This window comes from Chinchilla lanigera, unplaced genomic scaffold (genome assembly GCF_000276665.1).
Source record: "Chinchilla lanigera isolate Chin_1 unplaced genomic scaffold, ChiLan1.0 scaffold00011, whole genome shotgun sequence".
NCBI lineage: Eukaryota > Metazoa > Chordata > Mammalia > Rodentia > Chinchillidae > Chinchilla > Chinchilla lanigera.
In genome coordinates, this window is record NW_004955412.1 from 9895782 (window position 1) to 9917823 (window position 22042).

General features: G+C 38.9%; 1 protein-coding gene across 3 annotated transcripts in view; it reads right to left on the minus strand.

The window, feature by feature from the left end:
* The window catches only part of Alkbh8 (alkB homolog 8, tRNA methyltransferase), a 47824-nt gene that overhangs the window by 19877 nt on the left and 5905 nt on the right, over nucleotides 1-22042 (minus strand). For all 3 annotated transcript variants that reach the window (XM_005378030.2, XM_013511121.1, XM_013511122.1), the window contains 6 exons: nucleotides 18658-18895; nucleotides 17999-18130; nucleotides 16946-17041; nucleotides 14910-15014; nucleotides 13229-13299; nucleotides 3415-3521 (listed from right to left, as the gene is read on the minus strand). In XM_005378030.2, coding sequence (XP_005378087.1) covers nucleotides 3415-3521; nucleotides 13229-13299; nucleotides 14910-15014; nucleotides 16946-17041; nucleotides 17999-18130; nucleotides 18658-18895 — 749 coding nt within the window. The remainder of the gene's footprint in view (nucleotides 1-3414; nucleotides 3522-13228; nucleotides 13300-14909; nucleotides 15015-16945; nucleotides 17042-17998; nucleotides 18131-18657; nucleotides 18896-22042) is intronic.

The window sequence follows — 22042 nt, forward strand, 5'->3', positions numbered from 1 at the left end:
GAGAGAGAAGAGAGAGAGAGAGAGAAGAGAGAGAGAGAAGAGAGAGAGAGAGAGAGTAGACAAGTGCTCTATCACTAAGCTACATTCCTAGTCCTTTTCAAAATTTTCATTTGGAGACAGGGTCTCACTAAATTGCCTGAGCTGGCCTCAAACTTGGTATACTCCTGATTTATCTTTCCAAGTAGCTGGGATTATAGGTATACGCTACCCTATCCAGCTGAATGTTAATTCTTAATTTTGTCATGGTTGTTCTGTTAACACTTCATCTGTTGTTACAATCACAATTCTCAGGCTTATTGCTTTTTAAACCATACTACAATGAATAATTTAATTATGAGTATTGGAAAGGAAGTATTTTATAGGTCTTAATGTTATTTTAAATAGCACTTTTTTTAATTTTTCCAAAAATTAATGTTTGAGCATTTATGCTACTAAATTCACTTATTAGTTCTACCACCTATTTTATAGTTTCCCTAGGATTTTCTAACATAATCCACAAGTTTACTGTGTCATTTCAAATCTTTATGATTTGTATTTCTCTTTCTGGACTTACTATCCAGAGGAAGATCTCCAATGGAACATTAAATAGAAGTGGAAGAGTAAAGATTTCTGCTCTAGTATCTTAGGAAAAGCGCTCAGTAGCTCACTATTAGATACGGTGTTAGTTGTGAATGTTTCACAGATAACCTGTAACCCTTCTCATCCTATTTCGACGAGCGTTTATCATGAATGGGCACTGAATTTTGTCAAATACATTTCCTGCATCAACTGAGATGATTATTTTTTTCTCCTTTATTCTTGAACTGTGATATTGATCGATTTCAAAATGCTAAAACAACTTTGCAAAATGCTAAAATTTTATAATACTAGGGTAAACTCTACTTTGTCTTAACATACTTTCTTATGTATTACAGGATTGTATAATGCACTTTCTTAAATAAATTCTAATTTTTTGTTAAGGATTTTCTTGTCTCTTTCGTGAGAGATATGGTCTATAATTTGCTTTAATTGTAATGTCTTTAACATGCTTTAGTGTCAGGATTATGCCTGTTTTAAAACAAGTTAGGAGAATGGCTGTTTTCAAAGAGCTTGTATTAGAGACATGTTTAAAGAAGTAAAAACAAGTAGTCATTGCCTGAATTTATATTACTGTTACTCTAATAGCTGAAAATATTAAAACTATTATCAAGAAAATCGTAAAAAGATTAACAGATTTATAGATTTAAGTAATAATTCAAAGCTGGGCATGGTGGCAATGCCTGTAATCCTAGCACTTGGGAGGCTGAGGCAGGACAGCCATGAATGAGTTCAAGGCCAGCCTGGGCTACAAAGCGAGTTCAAGGTCAGCCTAAACTACCTACTGAAATCTTGTCTCAAAAAGACAATAAATAGGGCTGAGGATGTTGCTCAGCGGCACAGCGCCTGCCTGGCAAGTGCAAGGTCGTGAGTTCGATTCCCGGTACCAGAAAAAAACAAACAAAACAAACAAACAAAAAAGACAATAAATAAATAATAGTTCAATATAATAGAAGAGACATCTCAAGATAGCAGCAGATAATACAGTCTTTTCAAGTTCATGGATAAATTACTTCAAGCTAATACAGTCAGGAAAAGCTTCATAATATTATAAAGAAAGTCAAAGTTGAGTGTATCTTAAAAAAAGAGTGGAAGAGAAGAAACATACTGCACTGAGGACTGACAAGAGTGTGAGAGCTACAGAGCACAGTATAAGCTCAGAGGAAGAGAGCAAGTTCACTCCTCAGAGGGAGTAAACAAGTGTGGTTCTAACCTGGTGATTAAGAGCACAGATCCCACAGGCAGACTGTCTGGCTTCTGATCTTGGCTCCACTATTTACTGGCTTTCTGGCTTTGTACAAGGTACTTACTATGAGTCTGCCATTTCTAGATAAGGAGCCTAGGCCTTGGACAGACTCACAGTGAACATGAAAAGCCAACTGATTAATTTAAGTCCAGCTCAGGTCTGCTTCGAAGTGGTCTCCATCACATGACAACTGAAGAAATCCATGACCACCAAATCAGCTCTCCAAAATGCTCTGAAGGATATTTTAGAAAGGGATAAGGAAGGCCACAAGCCCAAGAACACTAATAGAAAAAAACCACCAGGCAGGGCAAGCAATTAAACAGAAGGAAAGACAGGGTACTAAAATATTTTCATAATATCTGAAAAGTAATTCTTTATAGCTGCTGTAATACCAATATACTTAAAAAGTTTAAATGAATACATGAGGCCAATGGATCATATCACTATGACCACTTTTTTATGTACAGATATTTTACTAGCCATGAATTTTTAAAAATCAAATAAATGTAAGCCCCAGTACACAAAGTCAGGCCATCTTTTTATGGTTCACATTTATTTACATATTCATTTTCTTGAATTTTTATTAATAATTTGTCAACTAAAATCTCAGAGCAGAATAGAATTTATAAATATAGAACTTAGCAATATTTTAAGTGACAGCACATAAATTTTAGCAGTATAATGCTCTCTCCTCAAAAGGCACTCCTAACAAAAGCACATAACTCATTTCTTTAGAGTCACATTAAATCAAAAAAGCTCAAATTGAGGAACATTCTACAGTACAACTGGTCTCTTAAAAAGAATCAGTGTCATGACGAACAAAGTATTTCAAATGAAAGACTAAACAGAATTAACAACTAAGGAAAATGCAGGATCACAGACTGACTCTTGAATCAGAGAAAGTTTGCTATGGGGTACTGTACTGCACAACCAGCAAAATCTGAATGTGGATTGGACAAGAATATTTTATCAGTGCTGAGTGTCTTCTACTATGGTTTTATAGAACAGGCACTGGCCAATCATTTCTGTAAAGGAGCAAACAATAAATATTTTAGGCACTAAAGGGCATATAAAGTCAACTATTCTGCATTGTTTTTGTTCTGTTTTATAATCCTTTAAAAATAGAAAATCCACGCTCAGCTTAAGTGCTATACAACGACAGGGCAAGAACTAAATTTGCCTAACAAGCCACAGTTTGCCAAACACTGATACAGACAACATTCTCGCTCTAAGGAAATGCTCAGTGAAGAACGTAAAGGTAAAGGATCATGGTGTGTGCTTCTATCTCTCAACTGATTCAGCAAAACTAATAGTTACATGTCAATGAGAAATCTAAGACATGGCAAAATGTTCACAATTGATAAACCTAGGTGAAAGAAAAAGGGAGTTCACTCTACTGTCTCTGCAACTTAGCTTCAAGTTTGAAAATAAAAAATAGAGGAAAAGAAAAGTCACCAATGGCCCTCGCAGGGTTGAACCCAGAAGTTTCGACGTGCAGGCATGGGACATGATTCCAGTGGCTCAGACAGAGAAGAATGAAAGGGCTCACAAAGCGCAAGTCACCTGGTCATCGAGGTCATTTCAATACATACCCATGGGTCCACAGGTATCTAGATTCTCCTGTCATCACTAGCAAACTCCGACGAGGCAACATCACTTGCACTGTGACACCATCTGGGTGCTTAAAATCCATAACAACCTGAAAGCAAAGACAAAAGCAGAGAGAGGAGCACAACATTTCAGGCACTACAATACTCCAAGGACAAGAATGGTGTATTCATTCTGGCCATCTTTCCAGGCTAACAGATATTAAAACATGACAATGCTTATGCAGAAACATAGCATAAGGGTTCTCAAACTTTAGTGTCGTAAGAGTCAACTGAATGACAAAAAAAGATCTTCATCCATAGATTCAGACTTGGCAGATCTGCATTTCTAACACTCACCTGGGAAGTGGGTGACTGGAGGATGAGACCGTGGAAAAACCCTACAGGAGTGGTCACACAAAAGGACTTTTTTTTTTTTGCCTTTTTTTGAGGCAGGGACTTGCTATGCAGTTTAGGCTGCCTTGAGCTCACTTTGTAGCCCAGGTTGGCCTCAAACTCGCAACCATCCTTCTGCCTCAGCCTCCTGAGTGCTGGGATTACAGCTGTGAACCACCATACCCAGCTCCACATATAAGGACTTTAGAACTAAAATTCATGTCCTGGCTCTTCCATCTACAGCCATGTGACCCAGGATAAGCCATCGAATCTCTAAGCCCTGGTTTTCTCCATTATTAAAGAATTACTACCTGAATTAAATAAATAATGGATAGAAATTAAATAAATAATGAATAGAAACTTCGCCTATAATAAGTCCAAAAGAGAAGCTACGGTTATTTTTATTCATGAAATGAATAAAAGTACAAAGTAAAAACTATTTATGCCAGGCATGGTAGCACATGCCTGTAATCCCAGCACTCAGGAGGCTGAGGCAGGATCATTGTAAGTTCGAGGCCAGCCTGGGCAACAAAGTGAGCTCAAGGCAAGCCTGAACTGCACAGCCAGACCCTCTCTCAAAAAGACAAAAAAAAAACCTTGTAAATTTGGTGATTCTAGCCAGGCATGGTGGCACACAGCTGTAATCCCAGTACTCGGGAGGCTGAGGCAGGAGGATCCCAAGTTCAAGACCAGCCTGGGCAACAAAGTCAGCTCAAGGTCAGCCTGAACTGCATAGCAAGACCCTGTCTCAAAAAGACCAAAAAAAAAAAAAAAGTTTGGTGATTCTGCATGTGAATTAAAAGTTCTTATACTTTCACTTATAACTAATATTGAACAAGAAGAAAAACATAATAAATTTTGTGCCAATAATCTAAAGTGTATATTTCTTTACTGTTACGGTTGATACATTGTCAACTTGAGGAGTCTAGAGGTTTGGCTAAGTGACTTAGCAGTTCTGCATCTTGGGGTGAAAAGGACATGCCCTTACCCCTCTGGGATGTTGTCCATTGTGTCAGTTTGAGATGTTAGAAGGTTACTATGTGACTCAGCAGGGAGCTGGGGTGCTTACTTTGTATCACCTTGAGCCTGTGCAGGTGGAGGGCCTGGAGATTATGTGAGTGCTACACGCCCCCTGGGTGGGGGTAGCCTGTTTACCATATAAGGGAGGGAAAGAGGCTGCCTCTCCTCCTTTGTGCTCTTGTTCCTTTTGCTGTCTTCCTCCGCCATAAAATTTTGCCCTCTGCCATGTGCCACTCTGCCTTGAGCCAGCCGAGTATGGACTGAAACCTCCACAAACTGTGAGCCAAATAAACCTTTCCTTCCTTCATTTTGGGCATGGGGTATTTTGTCTGAACAAGGAAAGAAAAGTAACCAAGACATTTACTAAGGATTACATTAAATAGCAAAAACAACCTTGAGAAATGGACAGAGTTTACAGAAAAAAAAAAAAAAGAAGTTGGTTTTTGGCAGTACTGGGTATTAAACCCAGGGCCTTCCACTAAGTCTTTTTTATTTTTGAGACTAAGTCACTAAGTGGTCCAGGTATCCATTAAGTGGACACTTGTATTCCTCCTGCCTCAGCCTCCCAGAGTGCTAGGAATATAGGTATGTACAACCAGGCACAGAAAGTTTTATGTTTTAGTACCTTTAATGGTACTGTCACATTTTCTGAATAAGGAACTCACATTTTCACTTTGAGATGAGCCCCACAAATTACAACTTTTAAATTTTGTAAATTTTTGATCAGCAATCTATTGTTTTGTACTTACAGAATACAAAAACACAATGTATTTTCTTGTATACTTACAAAGCCTTCATCTTGATCAGATAAGTATTCACTCTTATTTTCTGTTATTCTTTACATTTACATCTTTATAACTCTGAAACTTATTCTGGTGTAAGATCTAACAGTATCTTTTAACTTAAGGAAGTAATTTTTATTTATATAATTAAATATAGATTTCCCAGGAAAATTAAATTTTATTAAAACACTCAATCATCAAAATTAAAGTATTTACAATATAAAGCATCTGTACTTTTTGTTAAAAGGCCAAAAATCAAAAAACAAAACAAAAAAATCGAGGCTTCATAAAAACTTCATGACGAACTCACAATCAATAACACCCCCCGGCAGCTGCTGAATCTTTCTGCCATGGGACAGCCTTGCCCCACGGGAGCTTTCTCCAATCATTTGTTTTGGGGTTACCTGTCTTCTCTACTTTCTGAGATGGAAGCATCAATAAAGATCAAGCCCCCAGGAAGCGCATGAGGCATGACGGAGGATAATGGCCAGTTCAAAGCAAACAAACACAAATCTTAAGACACTCTGATCTTGTCCCTTTACACATCCAAATGAACAGAATGGGAACCTCAGACAAAGGTTATCAATCTATCAGCCAAGTAAAGGTAAGATTCACGACAGGAAAGTACACAAAGGAATACACAGATCTCTGTGTTGGCTAAACAGAAAAATGAAGAACATACTGCTTCTGGGAATACGTCTGAAAAGAAGACAAACTTAATCCCGATCCTTAATGGTTAGAAATGAGCTGAGTCATTAATCTTTTGAGTGGAAACCCTGAGGAATAGCCGGACAAGCGGCAACCTGATGTGACAAAGGACATATAATTCACAGAGAATCATGAAACCGGAGAGGCCAGAAGTTACTCCAATTAGAGAACATATTTCACCATTCAAAGTCCACCTGTTTTCCCACAGCACACCAAACACCAATCTTCTACAACTGTGCTGACATCTTTACCTGACTCAAGTGAAATAAGAGTTTACTTTCTATTTTAAGTAGCAAACAGGGGATTCTACACACCTCATTATAGACAGAAGTGTCTGTCACACCTGGGCAAGGGAAAAGGAAAAGAAAAAAACGGGGAGAGAAATTCAAACCTGCAAGGATAAAATATTGAAACCATAAATTATTTATAAAGAACTACAGCTAGGGGCCAGGGATATAGTTCATGGGCACAAGTGCCTGCCTGGCAAGCGCAAGATCCTGAGTTTGATTTCTGGTACAAAAAAAAAAACAAGAAAAGAAATACAGCTAGGCCAAAAATGTGTTTACATATTTTACCTAGATTTACAAACTTAGACTCCCACCATATTGTAATTTGTCCATCGTGGGAGTAAGAGGAAGCGGGAAAATTTTTAGTAAAAAAAATACAGTTCCCTGTCTCTCAACATAAATAATACCCCCAGAAGCGCATGTTGCCGAGCTGAGTAGATGGAAAAGAAGCTTGCTATTGTGCCATACTTTTCCATGGCGGAGAAATTGGTAATTCCGCCCTGGAGATTCCTTGGGACCAACAGCTGATGTCAGTGACTTTTACATGTTCTACCAATGCTGTATAGCCTGCTCCCTTAAAATAAGCTAAAAGGAAAGCCCACAACAAATCCATGTCACCTTCTTGGTTCTTACAAGAAAGCTGTTTAAAAATAATAGTAACAATGATAATAAATAAATCACACACACAAGACTTAACCATTTGACTACATTAGTTGAAAGTTGGAATCCCCAGATGATCAAATTTTGTGAAAGAAAAAGAAAAGGAGATAATATCACCATCACACAATGAAATCATCATACAGGACCCTCATTTGAAAATGATAAAATGAAAACAAGTTTAGCTCCCTTGTCCTACAATCAACATCAGTTTTTATAACATACAGGCCTCTGTCTTCTGGTCCTGACAGTGGAAAAATCACACACATTGACATGAAAATGGCACGGCACTCTATGACATGGGAAAGTGGGCCCGTACATAAGAGGTGCAGCAACCACAGGGGTGCACGTCTGCTACCCCAAGTACTCGGGAGCCTAAGGCGGGAGAATCATCAGTTCAAGTCTAGCCTGGGCAACTTAGTAAGGGCTAGGGATACACCTCAGCACTCCCTGGGTTAAAACTCCAGTACCAGGGAAAACAAACAAACACAGAAACCAGCACAGGGTAAAGGCACTTATTTCTCACTGATACTGAAAGAGAACATAAGAAACAACCTATTTTATGCTTCCAGTATTAAAACGTTCCTAGCTGACCAGGTACCACGCACACATTTCGAGTTCACACATCTGGGAACTTGCCTGCAGTACTGCATATGCGATACAAGCAAAATTAGATTAAACAAACTTTTTAAAAGAAAATATCACCAAAAAAATCTGCTTTACAGCCTAAGTCAGCAGATCCTGCCTTTCACACACAGCTCTGCTTCCCAAAACTAGGTCTCAGCTGCAGACTGGACGCGTTCTTCTGTCTCTTCCTCTCCACTCCCAGCTGCAGACGCTTTGGGACCGTTTCGTCCGGCTAAGCGAAAATGGAATGTAAAATCACAAGAAACAGCATCGTCTAGCTCAGTGGTCTAAACACATTGCCAAACAGCACCGTGGAGAGTAAAATACACACTGCCTAACAGGCAAAGTAACTTAGAAAAGATGCTGAGTTAGATACTTCAGTCACTACTGCGTATTCAATGTTATAGAAGCTCAGTTTAAATGCCTAAGAGATAATACGCTCATGCTTACGTGTTTACACTGACACTGCCTGCTCTCTGCACCCTCGCTTATCACACTATGGCTTCATTTCTTTGCGGGAACAATGAAGTGAAATCCACCATCATCCATAAATGCACTCTCAAAAATGTAAGTCGCAGAGCCAGGCATGGCGATGCACACCTGTAATTCTAGCACTTAGGAGACTGAGGCAGGAGGATTTCCATGAATATGAGGCCAGCCTGGGCTACATAGACAGTTCAAGGCCAGCCTGAACTACCTAGTAAGACCCTGTCTCAAACAACCAAGGAAATGAACAACAACAAAAAAAATGTAAGTCACAAAACAAACAGATAATGAGACATTTTAGCTTAAAAACTTACTCTTGCTTACTTATTACCTTCTATCTAGTGCACTATACTTGACAAAAATCACTGTTTTTAATGATTAATCAGAAGTAATTTACTTGAAAAATAGGATGATATATCTCGCATTTTTAGACAGACAGCTTTCTAATGAATTGCTTATATGCATAATGAGTTGCTTTAGCCCCTTCCAGAATTAAAGTATTTCACTATAAATTTGAATTACTTTATAATTTCAGCTTAACATTACAATACAGTGATTCAAACTCTCGCTCAAACTTTAGTTTACTGGCATCCATGGTTTCAGTCATTGCCATAGCTGCAATCACGTTCAAAAGGGGTATGATACAAAACAGACACTGGGGGAAGGGTTTATTGTTAATAATAATACATGTACACCCAGATTTCACATGATCTTACTGCCAACTCTGTAAGTGTAACTTCTGATCATATCTAATGAAATCATCATTAAAATACACATACATATCCAGAATATTTCCCAGGTTCTGATTTGATCAGTACCAAAGAAGGAAACCCAGACAGAGCAGAATTTGTTTTGTCTTATATGGGAGAACGGCAAAAGGGGGTAAATGGCTGAAGACAAAGATAATAATCTTGATTTAGATAAGTTAAAACATGGAATCAAGATAAAAAATGAGAAGACTGTTTGGCTTCTAGGGTTATAAACAGTGCTTATAAATGCAAATAAATACGGAGGGCTAAATGTGAAGATGGACGTAATGTTGTTATGGTTTGTGTCTGGGTGTCCCCCCAAAGCCTCACGTGGTCATGGGGCAGGCTTTTAGAGTTTGATTGATTATGGGTGTGAGAGCTACACCGCCCTGGGGTGGACAGTTTTCATATGTAAGGGAGAGGAAAAGGCTGCAGGCCGCCATTCCTCCCTTTGTGCTTGTTGCTTTGGCTGTGTTCTGCCACCAGAGCTGTAGCCCTCTGCCATGTGCCACTCTGCCTTGTAACCTGCCAAGTATGGACTGAAACCTCCACAAACTGTAAGCGAAATAAACCTTTCCTTCCTTCATTTTGGGCGTTGGGTATTTTTTCCCAGCAATGAGAGAAAAGTAACCAAGACAGAATTTGGTACCAGAGGAGTGGGGTCGTTGCTGTGACTATATCTGACCATGTGGTTCATGAGCCTTGGGAAATGGCTTGTGGGGAGTGTTTGGAAAGGTTCGGAGGTGTCGCCTGAAAGAGAAGTGCTGGAACGCCTTTGGCTGTTCTGTTTGGGAGATTTTGGTCAGAGTTCAAAAGACCAGAAGGCTGATAGAAATCCTGCTGGTAAAGACTAGACTCAGGAGGTTTCTGCTAGAACGTAGCACTGCACTGTTTGTTGGACTCCAGACAATGTGTATTATGGCTTGGCAGAAAGTTTGTCTGCATTTTGCTCGTGTCCAGAGACTTTGCCTAAGACTGAGATTAAGGGTGGTAGAGGAGTGATTAATCTGTCAAAAGAAATTTCAAGGCAGTCACACACTGGGGAAGTGGCATGGCTATTGTTGGGGGCTTTTAGCCAGATTTATATTGAGAATTAAGAACAAAGAGCCCACCCAGCAGGATGGTTTAAAATGTTGTGAGTTTGGCCAGAAAGAAAGCTCCAGTAAAGCTGTGGACTGCAAAGGTGGAGCTGAGGAGATCTCATTGCTGAGAAGAAACAAGAAAATAAAAAAGATGGGCTGAGGGCATCACAAGAAGCAGCAAGTCTCCACCCTTTGCAGCCTCAAAATTGCAAAGGTGAAAGACCTTGCCTTGAGAAGAAAGCTGCTGAGCGCCATGTTCTAGAATGGCGGCAGCATAGAGGATCTGCTCCTCAGAATTGGATTTGGAGGGCCCAGCAATCCAGGCACTCGACCCCTGTGGCCAAGAGAGAGGAAAGTAACCAAGACAGATGTCCAGATTATATTTATTGTTTTAAGTCGTATAAAGAAAACATGTGTGTGTTTTTTCCAGTTTGTGCTGATTATCAGAAAGCATGAAACATCTGTCCATTAAAGCAGCAACTCCTGCCAGGTGTGGTGGCTCACGACTGTAATCCCAACACTTGGGAGGCTGAAGCAGGAGGACTGCCAGGAGTTCAAGGCCAGCCCGGGCTACATAGCAAGACCCTGTCTCAAAATCAATCAGTCAAACAAAGAAACAAAGAAACAATAAATTCCTGAACGAGAAGCACCTTGCAAGCCATTCCTAATAGCAGTGATGAGAACTGTTTCCACATGAGAACATCTCTGGGGCCGAACAACCCTGAAAACAGCCTGAAGGAGCCGGGGAAGCCACCGCACCGCTCAGCTGGCTACCTCAAGACGGTTCAAAGAACTCTGACTCAGTATCTTACTAGAGGAGATCAGCATGGATTCAGCAGCAACATGCTGAAAGCCCTAGCTGAGAGACAGTACAAGGGCTGGGCATATAGCTCAGCGGCACAGCATCTGCCTGGCAAGCTCAAGGTCCTGAGTTCAATTCCCGCCTCCCCCACAAAAAATAGCAGAGAAAATAAGGAAAATGCAGCCTTTAATAGGCATGCATGAGATGGCATTTTCACCACCTAAGTATCCAATTACCCCAGCTCACTGAGTTGCAAAACTATAATAAATATTTGCTGATGAACTGACTTCTTATAAAATTAGTAATGGCCCAAATATTTCTCTGTGTTCAGTATCCGCTATCTCTGTCTACTGCAGTAAGCCCTTTGGCCATTCTTTCAGTGAATTTCTGTGTCACAAATATTAGCAAAAACAAAGAAAGTATTAACAAACTGAAATCACAATGTTTGCACTGCAAAAGACAGATTTTCTGAAGCTGATGAAAGCAGTATCAGAAAACCACTAAAATCACATGCGGAGTCACTCTGGATTTGATCTGGCAGTCAGGACTTTACAATGAGGAAGAGAAAAAATGCAACAGTGATGCACAATTTTCTAAATGGAATGTGAATCTCAGTGGTTTAAGACAGATTCCTGGAAAAATTGATAACTTCAATAATTTGGGGGAAACTATTATAATCTCTATAATCAAGTTGTGAAAGTCAAAGAGATTTTTATTACAGTGTCATATTTTATCAGAAAAACAATACCAAAATAATGCTCAGATGACTCTCTCTTAATTCTAATTAGTATATAGCTATAGTACAATCTAAACATTGTTAAATAGTTTAAGTCATCTTTACAATTTTTTGTTTCTTTTCCAAGGTGAAGTTTTACTCAAAAATTTTCTTTCTCAGAGATGCAAAATGGCAGAGTAGTGACAGCAGCACACCTCAGCCTTGCTGGGACCTGGAATCCAGACATCCAGGAAATAACAGCCTGACAAAAAGAGAAAAACAAGTGGGCTCCAGGTGTGGGGAGCGGCTGAGCCGCGGCTGGCGAACTCCCTGGGACTCAGCAAAGCCAGTCCCAGGAACGCAGAATGCCAGAGGCAGACACGTAAACAAGGTGACCTCTAGCTCAGCTGCGCATCAGCAGGTGTCTGGCCCGGGTGTTCCTGCATTAACTCCAGCACAACTCTGAAAATGTCTCGGAAACACGGAGACCTCGCACTTCTGACCCGTCACGGGCTTCCCCCCTTTCACTGTGTATAAATAAAGACACAGACTGCACTGGACTGCCGCTGCCTCCCCTCCGCGAGGCCACATCCCACCCAGTCCCAGCTTTCCTTTTATGATGTGTCTCGTCTTTTCTTAACCTCCTCTCGCCCCCTCTCAGGACCCGAGGCTGTGTAGGACACGGCACCAGGAATAAAGAGGGAAACTAGAAGCTACAGAGAAGTTAGGGAAACAGAACCACAGTGCAGAAAAGGAAACAAAAAAAGCAGTCTGTTACTCTCCCCAGCTCCTGGCGAGGGGAACCTGTCTCCACAGACGCAAGGTAAATCCCTACAGTTGGGAGCTGCAGGAAGAAACAACAGACTGGGCGAGCAAGCTAGTCCCTGGAAAAGCCCGTGGCTGCTGCGAAGTGCAAAGACCACATAGGGTTTTACTCTGAGAGTGACTCCTTCCACAGGGCAGGCAACAGTTAGAGAGGGAATCCAGCGCAGCATGTGCATTATGGCCAGAGAGTGTTTTACCAGGAACATTTCAAATCAGCCAGTAAATACAAGCCTCTTATTCTTCGTCTTTATAAACGCAAATATGACCTTCTGCTGCTCAGAGTTTTTGAAAGGCTTGAAGCAGATAACGTACATAAAAAGTTTATCAAAATTCTAGAGGCATTTTAGTTTTGTCTTTTTCTATGGTCTGTAGTTACTACATCTTGCCACTAGATGGCAATGCTGCGTCAGGTCAAAAGTTAACCACGCCCACCAAGGTAAGTCTGGATTTAATTACTAAGTGAAATGTGCAGAAAACTCCATTTTAGGTGTTTTCCTAGCATCTAATAATACTTAGACGTTGTGATAATTTCACATTTTGCAATAAATGAAAGTGCTAACAATGCCCTTACTTTTCATTTAGAAATCTTAATTCATTTTAATTTATAATGTGAGTAATCCTCTGAAAAGTACACCGGACCAGGTAAAACATGCTGACAGCCAATAGAAACGACTGAACATTTACCTCTGACCCCAGACTGAGAGAAACGATCTCATCCTCAAAAGCAGAATGTGTGTCAATATGAGCAGGAATTCCTGAAATAGCAAACAGGACAACATGTTGCTTCATTTTCCCTTTTAGTGGATTTAAAATGACTACACTATAAATGCAGATTTACGCAATCATGGTGAAAGCACTGTTTGGTTATCAAGACGGTACCATAATTTTAGCTAACAGGAAACATGGTGAATATGACAAAAGAAAATTGAATTAAATCTAAACTAAAAATATTTTGACTTCGCATCTTAAATAATTTCAAGTACCACTGGGATTTAAGTCCAAAATAAGGGTCAGAAGTCACTCTTTCACTAGGCACTTCTCCAATCCCAGTGGCACAGGAAGACACAGAAGATAAACACAGTCCTTTTTCCCTCGAGCACTAAAATCCCAGGTCCATGGAAGCAAAGGCAACAGCCACGAGAGAAGACTAAGTGCACCAGTGATTAAGAAATAGCTGAGTCCACTGAGCTTTCAACCTGTTAACTGAACACCTTTTGGTAAAGAAACTGCTACACAGAACAGGATACAAAGCAAGACCAGTGGAAAGATAGCTACATAAGCAATTTAAATACTTGTACATCATGATACAAGCAGGAAAAAACAAACAAACTATAACTATTATTTGCAAAACTGTTAAGTATCATTTGATTACTATAAATATCAGATGAGGATGTTGTTCACAAATGCAAGAAATTTAAAACAAATATTTTTCATTAATTTTTGTTTTGTTTTGTTTTTGTCTTTTTGAGACAGGGTCTCACTATGCAGTTCAGGCTGGCCTTGAGCTCGCTTTGTAGCCCAGGTTGGCCTTGAACTCTCAATGATCCTCCTGCCTCAGCCTCCCTAGTGCTGAGATTACAGGCGTGCACCACCATGCCTGGCCCATTAACATTATCCTAGAGTTGTGTTCCATATTCTTAAATAAAAAAAGAAGAAAAAGATCATCTGACAGTCAGCACACTTCCTTCTGCAGTTATTTGGTTCTTCTGTTATACTTGGCTGATATTTTTCAAGCAATCCTCTGCTCTAAATACAGTGAGAGGAACAAAGCAAAGCAAAAAAATCACAATCTAACTGGTATCAGTCTGTTTAAACTCTGTGATCAAAATTCCTCCAGGGGCTGAGACGCAGATTTGCAGAAGAATAAGGGCAAAGCATTGTAGCTCATTCCAATAATCCCAGTTATTCGGAGGCTGAGGCAAGAAGATCACAAATTTGAGCTCAGCCTCGGCACTTAACGACTTAGTAAGACCTTATCTCAAAATAAAAGTACTTTTTAAAAGGGCTGAGGATGTAGCTCAGTACAAAGGCCCTGGGTTCAATTCTCAGTACTGCAATAAATAAATAGGGCTGGGGATGTAGCTCAGTGGTATAGGGGTACAAAGGAAGGGAAGGGGAGGGGGAGACTGGGGGAGAGGGGAGAGAGAGGGGAAGGAGGGGGGAAGGAGAGGGGAAGGAAGAGGGAGGGACAGGGGAGGGAAGAGGGGAGAGGGGAAGGAGAAGGGAAAAGGGAGGGGAGGAGAGGAGGAAGCAAAGTAATCTATGTTAGTTTCAGCTAAGAAACAGTATCTTTAATCGTTAAAAGTTACATAACAACCTTGGTTCTAAAATATATGACTGGCATTTTAAAAGAAGAAATACTTACCTTGCCCAGGTTCATACTGATTTACGGTCAACTGATCAGGTTTATGTTTAATGTAACCTTCTGCTAACCATTTCTCCAGAAAGCTATCACAAACAGCAGGAAGACCTAAAGTCAGTAATCATAAAAGCAAGGCAACACATATTGAAATATTTATTTTGCATGTTTTACCTAAGGGGGGTAATCACTCTGATAGAAATCACACAGATTTTAATATAGCAGTCCGATCCACTAATATAACAATAAACCCACAAGCAAAAAAATTAAAAAATAAATTTTTCTTAAGAACTTCTCAAAGTTGTATCCTTGATTTTATCAAATTAAAAAGTCCAACAGAATAATTTTTTAACAACATTGGTATTCTTTAAAATAGTAATAAAACAGTAAAATTTATTTATTTTTTTTTTTTTTTTGGCTTTTTTGGTTTTTCTCTGGTACCGGGAACCAAACTCATGACCTTGCGCATGCCAGGCAGGCGCTTTTTGCCGCTGAGCTAAGTCCCCAGCCCAGTAAAATTTAATACATGTTGAATATCCCTTATCCAAAATGCTTGGGACCGGATGTGTTTCAAATTGCACTTTATTTTTTTAAGATTTTGGAGTATTTTCATATACATAATAGATATCTTAGAGGTGGGACCCAAGTTTAAATAGGAAATCCATTTATGTTTCATACATATATATTTATGCACATACACACATACATACACAGACAAAAGGCAGACATTAATGCTCAAAAAGTTTCAAATTTTGGAGCATTCTGAATTTGAAGTTTTCAGATTAGGCATGCTCAGCCTGTATATTAGATCTAAGAAATTCACTTGACCATTTTCTTTTTTGTTATTTTACAGCATTTTGTTTATTTTAATCACGGCCTTTAAAAATACCAAACTTCTCAAAAAGTAACTTTTTTTTCCAAATGTAACTTTTATGGGGGTTATAAATGTGATGTAACAATAGACAAAAAGCCTTAATAAAACCAAGTTCATAAAAACATTTAATCCAACAAAGAAACATACCAAAGGATCATTGTCCGAAATATATAGTAAATCAGTCAGCTAACTCATTTTTAAAAACTGGTAAAGAACTTGAAAAGGAATTCACAGGTAAGGAAACACGTGCCAATGGCCTAGCTCACTATTAATCTGAAAATAACCAATTTAAAGCTTTTATAATATCACGTGCTTGTAAAGGAAGGGGGGAAAGAGCGCATACCTGGTGGTACAGATGTTTTGGGGAGCAGTTCTAATACTATTAAGTAAATACAAGTTTTGATACAATAATTCCAATTCTTAGGAATCTCTTAAGTAACTTCTACATAGTACATAAGGAGGCATATACGGGAGTATTTACTGTAGTGCTCCTTCTAAGTGCTAAAAACTAGAAATAACTAAATGTCTATCAATAAGAAACTTACTGAATAAGCTACTATGGGACATTCAGTAAAATGAAAGACTGCGTCAGATCTCTAAGACATACACTGCAGAAGACAAGTTGGGAAGATGCAGGCAACACATCAATACCTAATTTGTACCATACCATGTAATACTACCTGCAATAAACCATTATTTTGATAGGTACATATATATTTGTTTCTCAAAAGGCTTACAAGGACATGCAGCAAACTGTTTCCAGCACACGCTGCTAAGGAGAAAGGAGATGAGAGGATGACCGTCAGGAGGAGCCTTTTTTTTTTCGTCTGAGACAGGGTCTCGCTATGCACTTCAGGCTTGTCTTGAGCTCACTTTGTAGCCAATGCTGGCCTTGAACTCTCAATGATCCTCCTGCCTCAGCCTCCCAAGTGCTGGGATTACAGGCATGAGCTATGACACTGAAGCTAGAAGGAGCCATTTATTTAATGTGATTTATCCAACAATCATGACCTAGCACTTTCTAATTTAAATACTTCACATTTAATCGACTGTCTGGGAAGTTTACCCAAGATGACAAATGAAACACACACCCCCAATTATGATAAACTTCCAATAGAATAAATCCTTCTTCTAAACCAGCATTTATTGTTTACTAACAATTACTTACCCTCAGGTAACGGCTTATCTTTATCTACATTGTTGTTCTCATAGTGGAATTCATAACCAAAATGCTTTACTCGTCTGTGTTTTAAAGATTTTTGAACTGGGTGAAGAGAAGAAAGTAAGTTATTTAGAAGAAAAAGAACTACAGTTTTCGATATTTTATAAATATGTATATTTTATTTTTAAAAATCTTTATTTATCATGGGAATTAGTAAGAATACAAATTGTCACAAATGGATAAATTATGATTGAATTTCATATGCTAATGGGTCAAGTCCCTGGTCCAGAAGCGTAAGAGAAGATACCTTAAACTTCTGCAGCAATTTCTTTAAGAACTACAATCTTTCATCTATTTCAGTTAACACAAGCAGTAAAGACTAGTTTGGTAACAGGAACTTCTGTTAAGTTATTGTCTTTAAGAACTTTCTTTTGGTTTTTTTTGAGACAGGGTCTTGCTACGTAGCCCAGGCTGGCCTCAAACTCAGAGTGATCTCCTGCCTCAGCCTCCAAAACGCTGGGATTACAGGTGTTTACCACCACCCCCGGCATTAAGAATATTTAATCCTTCTGTTTATTTATGCTATTCTTTCAAGTCTAAAATTGTAACAAACACTTAAAGAGCCTCACCTAATCAATATGAGAGATAATCATGTACACTGCCCCTCATGAGACTGCTCATGATGTGGAAAGAAGCTCTGGCTACAATTCAGCAGCAGAGGGCTAAACTGATGATTCCACAGGGGAAGCAAGCCTTGGAGTGAAGGACAGCAGACAAGATAACACAAGTGAAAGGACTTCAACAAGCTAGCTGCACAAATATTGGCTAATAAATATTCATGAGTGTGGAGTTCAAAATTGATAGCTATATAAATACTATCATATCGATTATTCACGTCCCTAAGAATTGCCAGTATGACTTTAACAGTGGATTGAGGATACTTTCAATGATCTCATGGAAAGAGTTTTCATAAACCAAAGGCGGAAGGGAAGAAAAGAGGAGTAGTAACATGACATTTTGTAAAAGGGTTTAATATCATATTTTGAAAATTTTACTTACAATTTTGATTGTCTGTATCTTCTGTCCAATTAATGACTTCCAAAAGCACTTTTTCATCTTCAGAAGAAATAATTTCTTCTACTACTATGAGACCTGGAGGTAAGGTTTGAACCTCAAACTCATTCCACTGCGCTACAGGAAACAAAGTTAAAATAGTCACATATAAAAGCTGCAACTCCCGTACACAAACAATTCTATCCATCTATCTATGAAGACTGACATATAATCACTTAGAGCACAGTTAAATTCTCAAGTGATTAACTGAAAGCTTCCATGTAGACACTGAGATAAACTGATCTAAATTCTCAACATTAAACTTGAAAATCACAATTAGATACGAAGCCACCAAATTAAGTAACAGATGCTTAAAGAATATTTAATGAAAGGGCCTGCTTAACTAATACCCTTTTTTGTTCTACAATAACTGAACTCCCAATTATGTCTATGAAAGAAGGTTCACACAAAAGCAAGAAACATTATTTAAAAGATAAGTATACGCCGGGCATGGTGATGCACGCCTGTAAGCCCAGCATCCGGGAGGCTGAGGCAGGAGGACTGTTGCAAGTTCAAGACCAGCCTGGGCTACAAAGTGAGCTCAAGGCCAGCTTGAACAGCATAATGAGACCCTGTCTCAAAAAAAAAAGGTAAGTAAATGATACCTTTTTCCACAAAATTCAAGTACAGAATGACCTTTTGTCCTAAACCATCCACTACTTCTTTTCCATTGAGGGAGGCGTACGCATTCTTGGACTCTTCTACTGTTCCGTATCTCACAAATGAGTACGGCTTGTTGGGGGGCATTAGGAGAGCCTCCACAAGCCCGCACCGCTCGAGGACCGGGAGCAGCTGCTTCCTGCTCACGCCGTTACCCAAACCACCGTTGGCAACAACCAGGCTCTGAGAAAACCAGAAAAGGGACATCAGCGATTCATACCAACCTGTTTATTTGCAAGTAAAATCAAAGAGGATTATTTCAAAATAATATTTCACAATGTAATTAAAAAGAAAAGATGCCTTCACGTGGTGATTTGGTTTGCTCATTTCATACAAAATATGCAAGCCAACGTGTTAAATATTCGAATAATAAGAAGCACTCCCATGTTGTAAATAACACTTAATTTTAAATAGCCTGTTCATAAAATATTCATTTCTTAATAACCATAAATGCAAATTAAAAGACTATATTTTTCAGAAATACCAGTTTAACATCCTGAAAGGGAAGAAAAGAGGAAGGATGGGGAAAAGAAACAAGCAGTTACAGAATACCTGCTTTTTGCCAGAGAACAAATGTTCTATATTCTTTCACCCCCACGAACTTCACAACAAAGTGCAGACGTTCCTTGTCTAATGACAAAGTCGGTCTGCAGGTGTCGTTCACGACTTGGGTGCTCAGAAAGGAACTGTATGTAATGCATATTACAATATGCAAAACAATGAGACGGTCAAAGGAAACTCCAGCTTGATGAGCTTGCTTTCATTTGCACAATCTTACATGCAGCACTGTAATGTACACCAACATCTAACTACAGTACTGTACTATACAGTACAGTTGCAGCACTATACAGAGAAGCCACCACAATCCCGCACTGCCCCTCACATTCCTGCGATGTAAGTCCAAATGTGAGCTGTACGTCAGAACAGATCACACATCCAGACAGTGGTTAAACAGGGAGGTAGGTCGTTAAATAAGGACCACCTGTACACTCACGTGGGTCATGAGCCCCACTTTATAAAGGCAGGAACTGAAGGGCAGAACAATTGGTTTAAGGTGGTGATTGCGGAACTGGGTTTCAAACCTGTTTATGGGATTTCCCAGAATCCACACTTTTTAGTTCAACCGTTATACAACGTTTACTAGAAAAAGAAAAAACTGGCACCAAAAATGTCAATTATGGTGCTGATGAGCACAAAGTATGAAACTGTCCTGTCTCTGTAATTCAATTTAGTTTAGTTTAGTCAGTTTACAGAGAAAAGTTTTCCTTTGTAAATTTCATGCTTATTTCTTGTTATGTGTAGTCCAATGCTACACTTTATTCAAGGGGTTTTGGGTGGAGGCATCCTGCTGTCTTTATTCAGGTGTTTATGCTGGTGTGCTTACAGTTTCCATACTTAAAAATAGTTTTTTTTAAAGATAAAGAACGAAAGCATATTAACGAACAAACAGACGTATACAAAACAACACCCAAACAATAGAAGCAACCCAGAGTTTCATATAAGGTGATAGAAAATTAACGACAGATATCGTATTATATATTGTTATCTTCAAAATGGTTACTCAGTTAAACAAATATAGGCATTGAAGATTGATCAAAGCATTGACTGTTCCTTTCAATAAAGCAATAGAAGTTGGTAATATGATTCAGTTACCCTGTGTGTGTATAGGCAGGTGTGTATATATAGATATATATATATTTATTTATTTAAAAATCATTTTCTATACACTATAAATATTGTTTTATGACCATGACTTCTAAAAATGTAGCAAAACAAAAGTAAGTCATAGATGATCTACATTCATCAATTTCATCATTTGTACTAATGTTAGCAGTTGTTTTTTTATTTTTTAGTTTTTTAGTTTTTCTCCGGTACCGGGAACCGAACTCACGACCTTGCGCTTGCCAGGTAGGCGCTTTTGCCGCTGAGCTACATCCCCAGCCCCATTTTTTTTTTTTTTTTTGTTACCGGGAATTGAACTCAGGACCTTGCACTTGCCAGGCAGGCACTTGTGCCACTGAGCTACATCCCTGGCCCTGTTGGCAGCTGTGTCAAAAAAAGCCAGATAATAAATATTCTAAAGCTTCACAACCATTTAGGTTTCTGTAACACAGTCTTGATTTTATATTTTAAGAAGCCTTTAAAATGCAAAACCCACTCTTAGCATACGAGTCAGATTTGTTCTGAAGACAGTAGTATGCTAACCCCGATTTACACTACACTAAAGATTAGTACACATTGTATTAGTTTTACTATACAAAATGAGAATATCTACAATGTGCTTGAAAAGATGTACCCAACAAGAAACAAGCTGCAAAAGCAGAAAAGAAACTTCGCCCATAGTTTTCTTACACTTCTCTTTATGAGTCCTGTAATTAAGAAACCAAGTTATGCTTGAGTAGGCTATTTGGGTTTAATCCGAAGGTCTGCCTCAGCCTCAGTGGCTTGTGACTGAGGGCAAACGTACAAAATCTACTACCTGTCCTATCCTTTGCAACATGAATTTGACCTAACTTCCCTAAAGTCATTAATAGCTGAGTAGGAACCTTTTATCTGTGAAACTCCAATGCCTATCAGCACACTGCTCGTCCCTGCCCTGTGATGCAGCAGGAGACAACGCGATAACCTAAGGAGAGCTGCTGCTCTGAGAGTCCAGACGCGAAGCTTCGGTCCCAGCTCCACCTCAGTGTATCTCCTTGGCCCCCAGTTAGGTGACAGGTAAGCTTCCTTCCCACTCTTACTCTGTAACTTTATGAACCAAAAAGTGTCCCACAAGACTTCCTTGTATTCATGAAGTATTTTTAAATCTATTGATATTGTCACATACTCTCTGCAGAACCTAATCATGCAGTGGAGTAAAAAATATTGCATATCATACTGTACACTACACCCCACTTATAAACGAAGAAAGCCTACGTCAAAGGGTAACGCTCATGTCTGAATCAGTGGAGAAGTAAAGTGAGTTTCTAAACTGTAACGCAGGCAAACTCAGTCTCTCATACATAGTTGCATTTCATTATTGCCATCATAAAATGAAAAGGCCTTGTTAGTAAACCCTAATAAATAAAAATGTTTGAGGGTACATAACTAAAATACTTTATAATATAGGTCAGTTTGGGAATAGCAGTAAGACTATATTAGGACACAGAAGAACTAGCTTTGTATCTCTGTTCACTATTTTATGTCAGTGAACATATAACCTCTTAAAACTTTAGTTTTCTCACTTGTCTCAAGATTTTAGGGAATTAAATATAATAAATATAATAATACACCTAAGTATCAACTGAAAAGACTTGTACAGCATGATAATTGATGTATACCCACAACTTC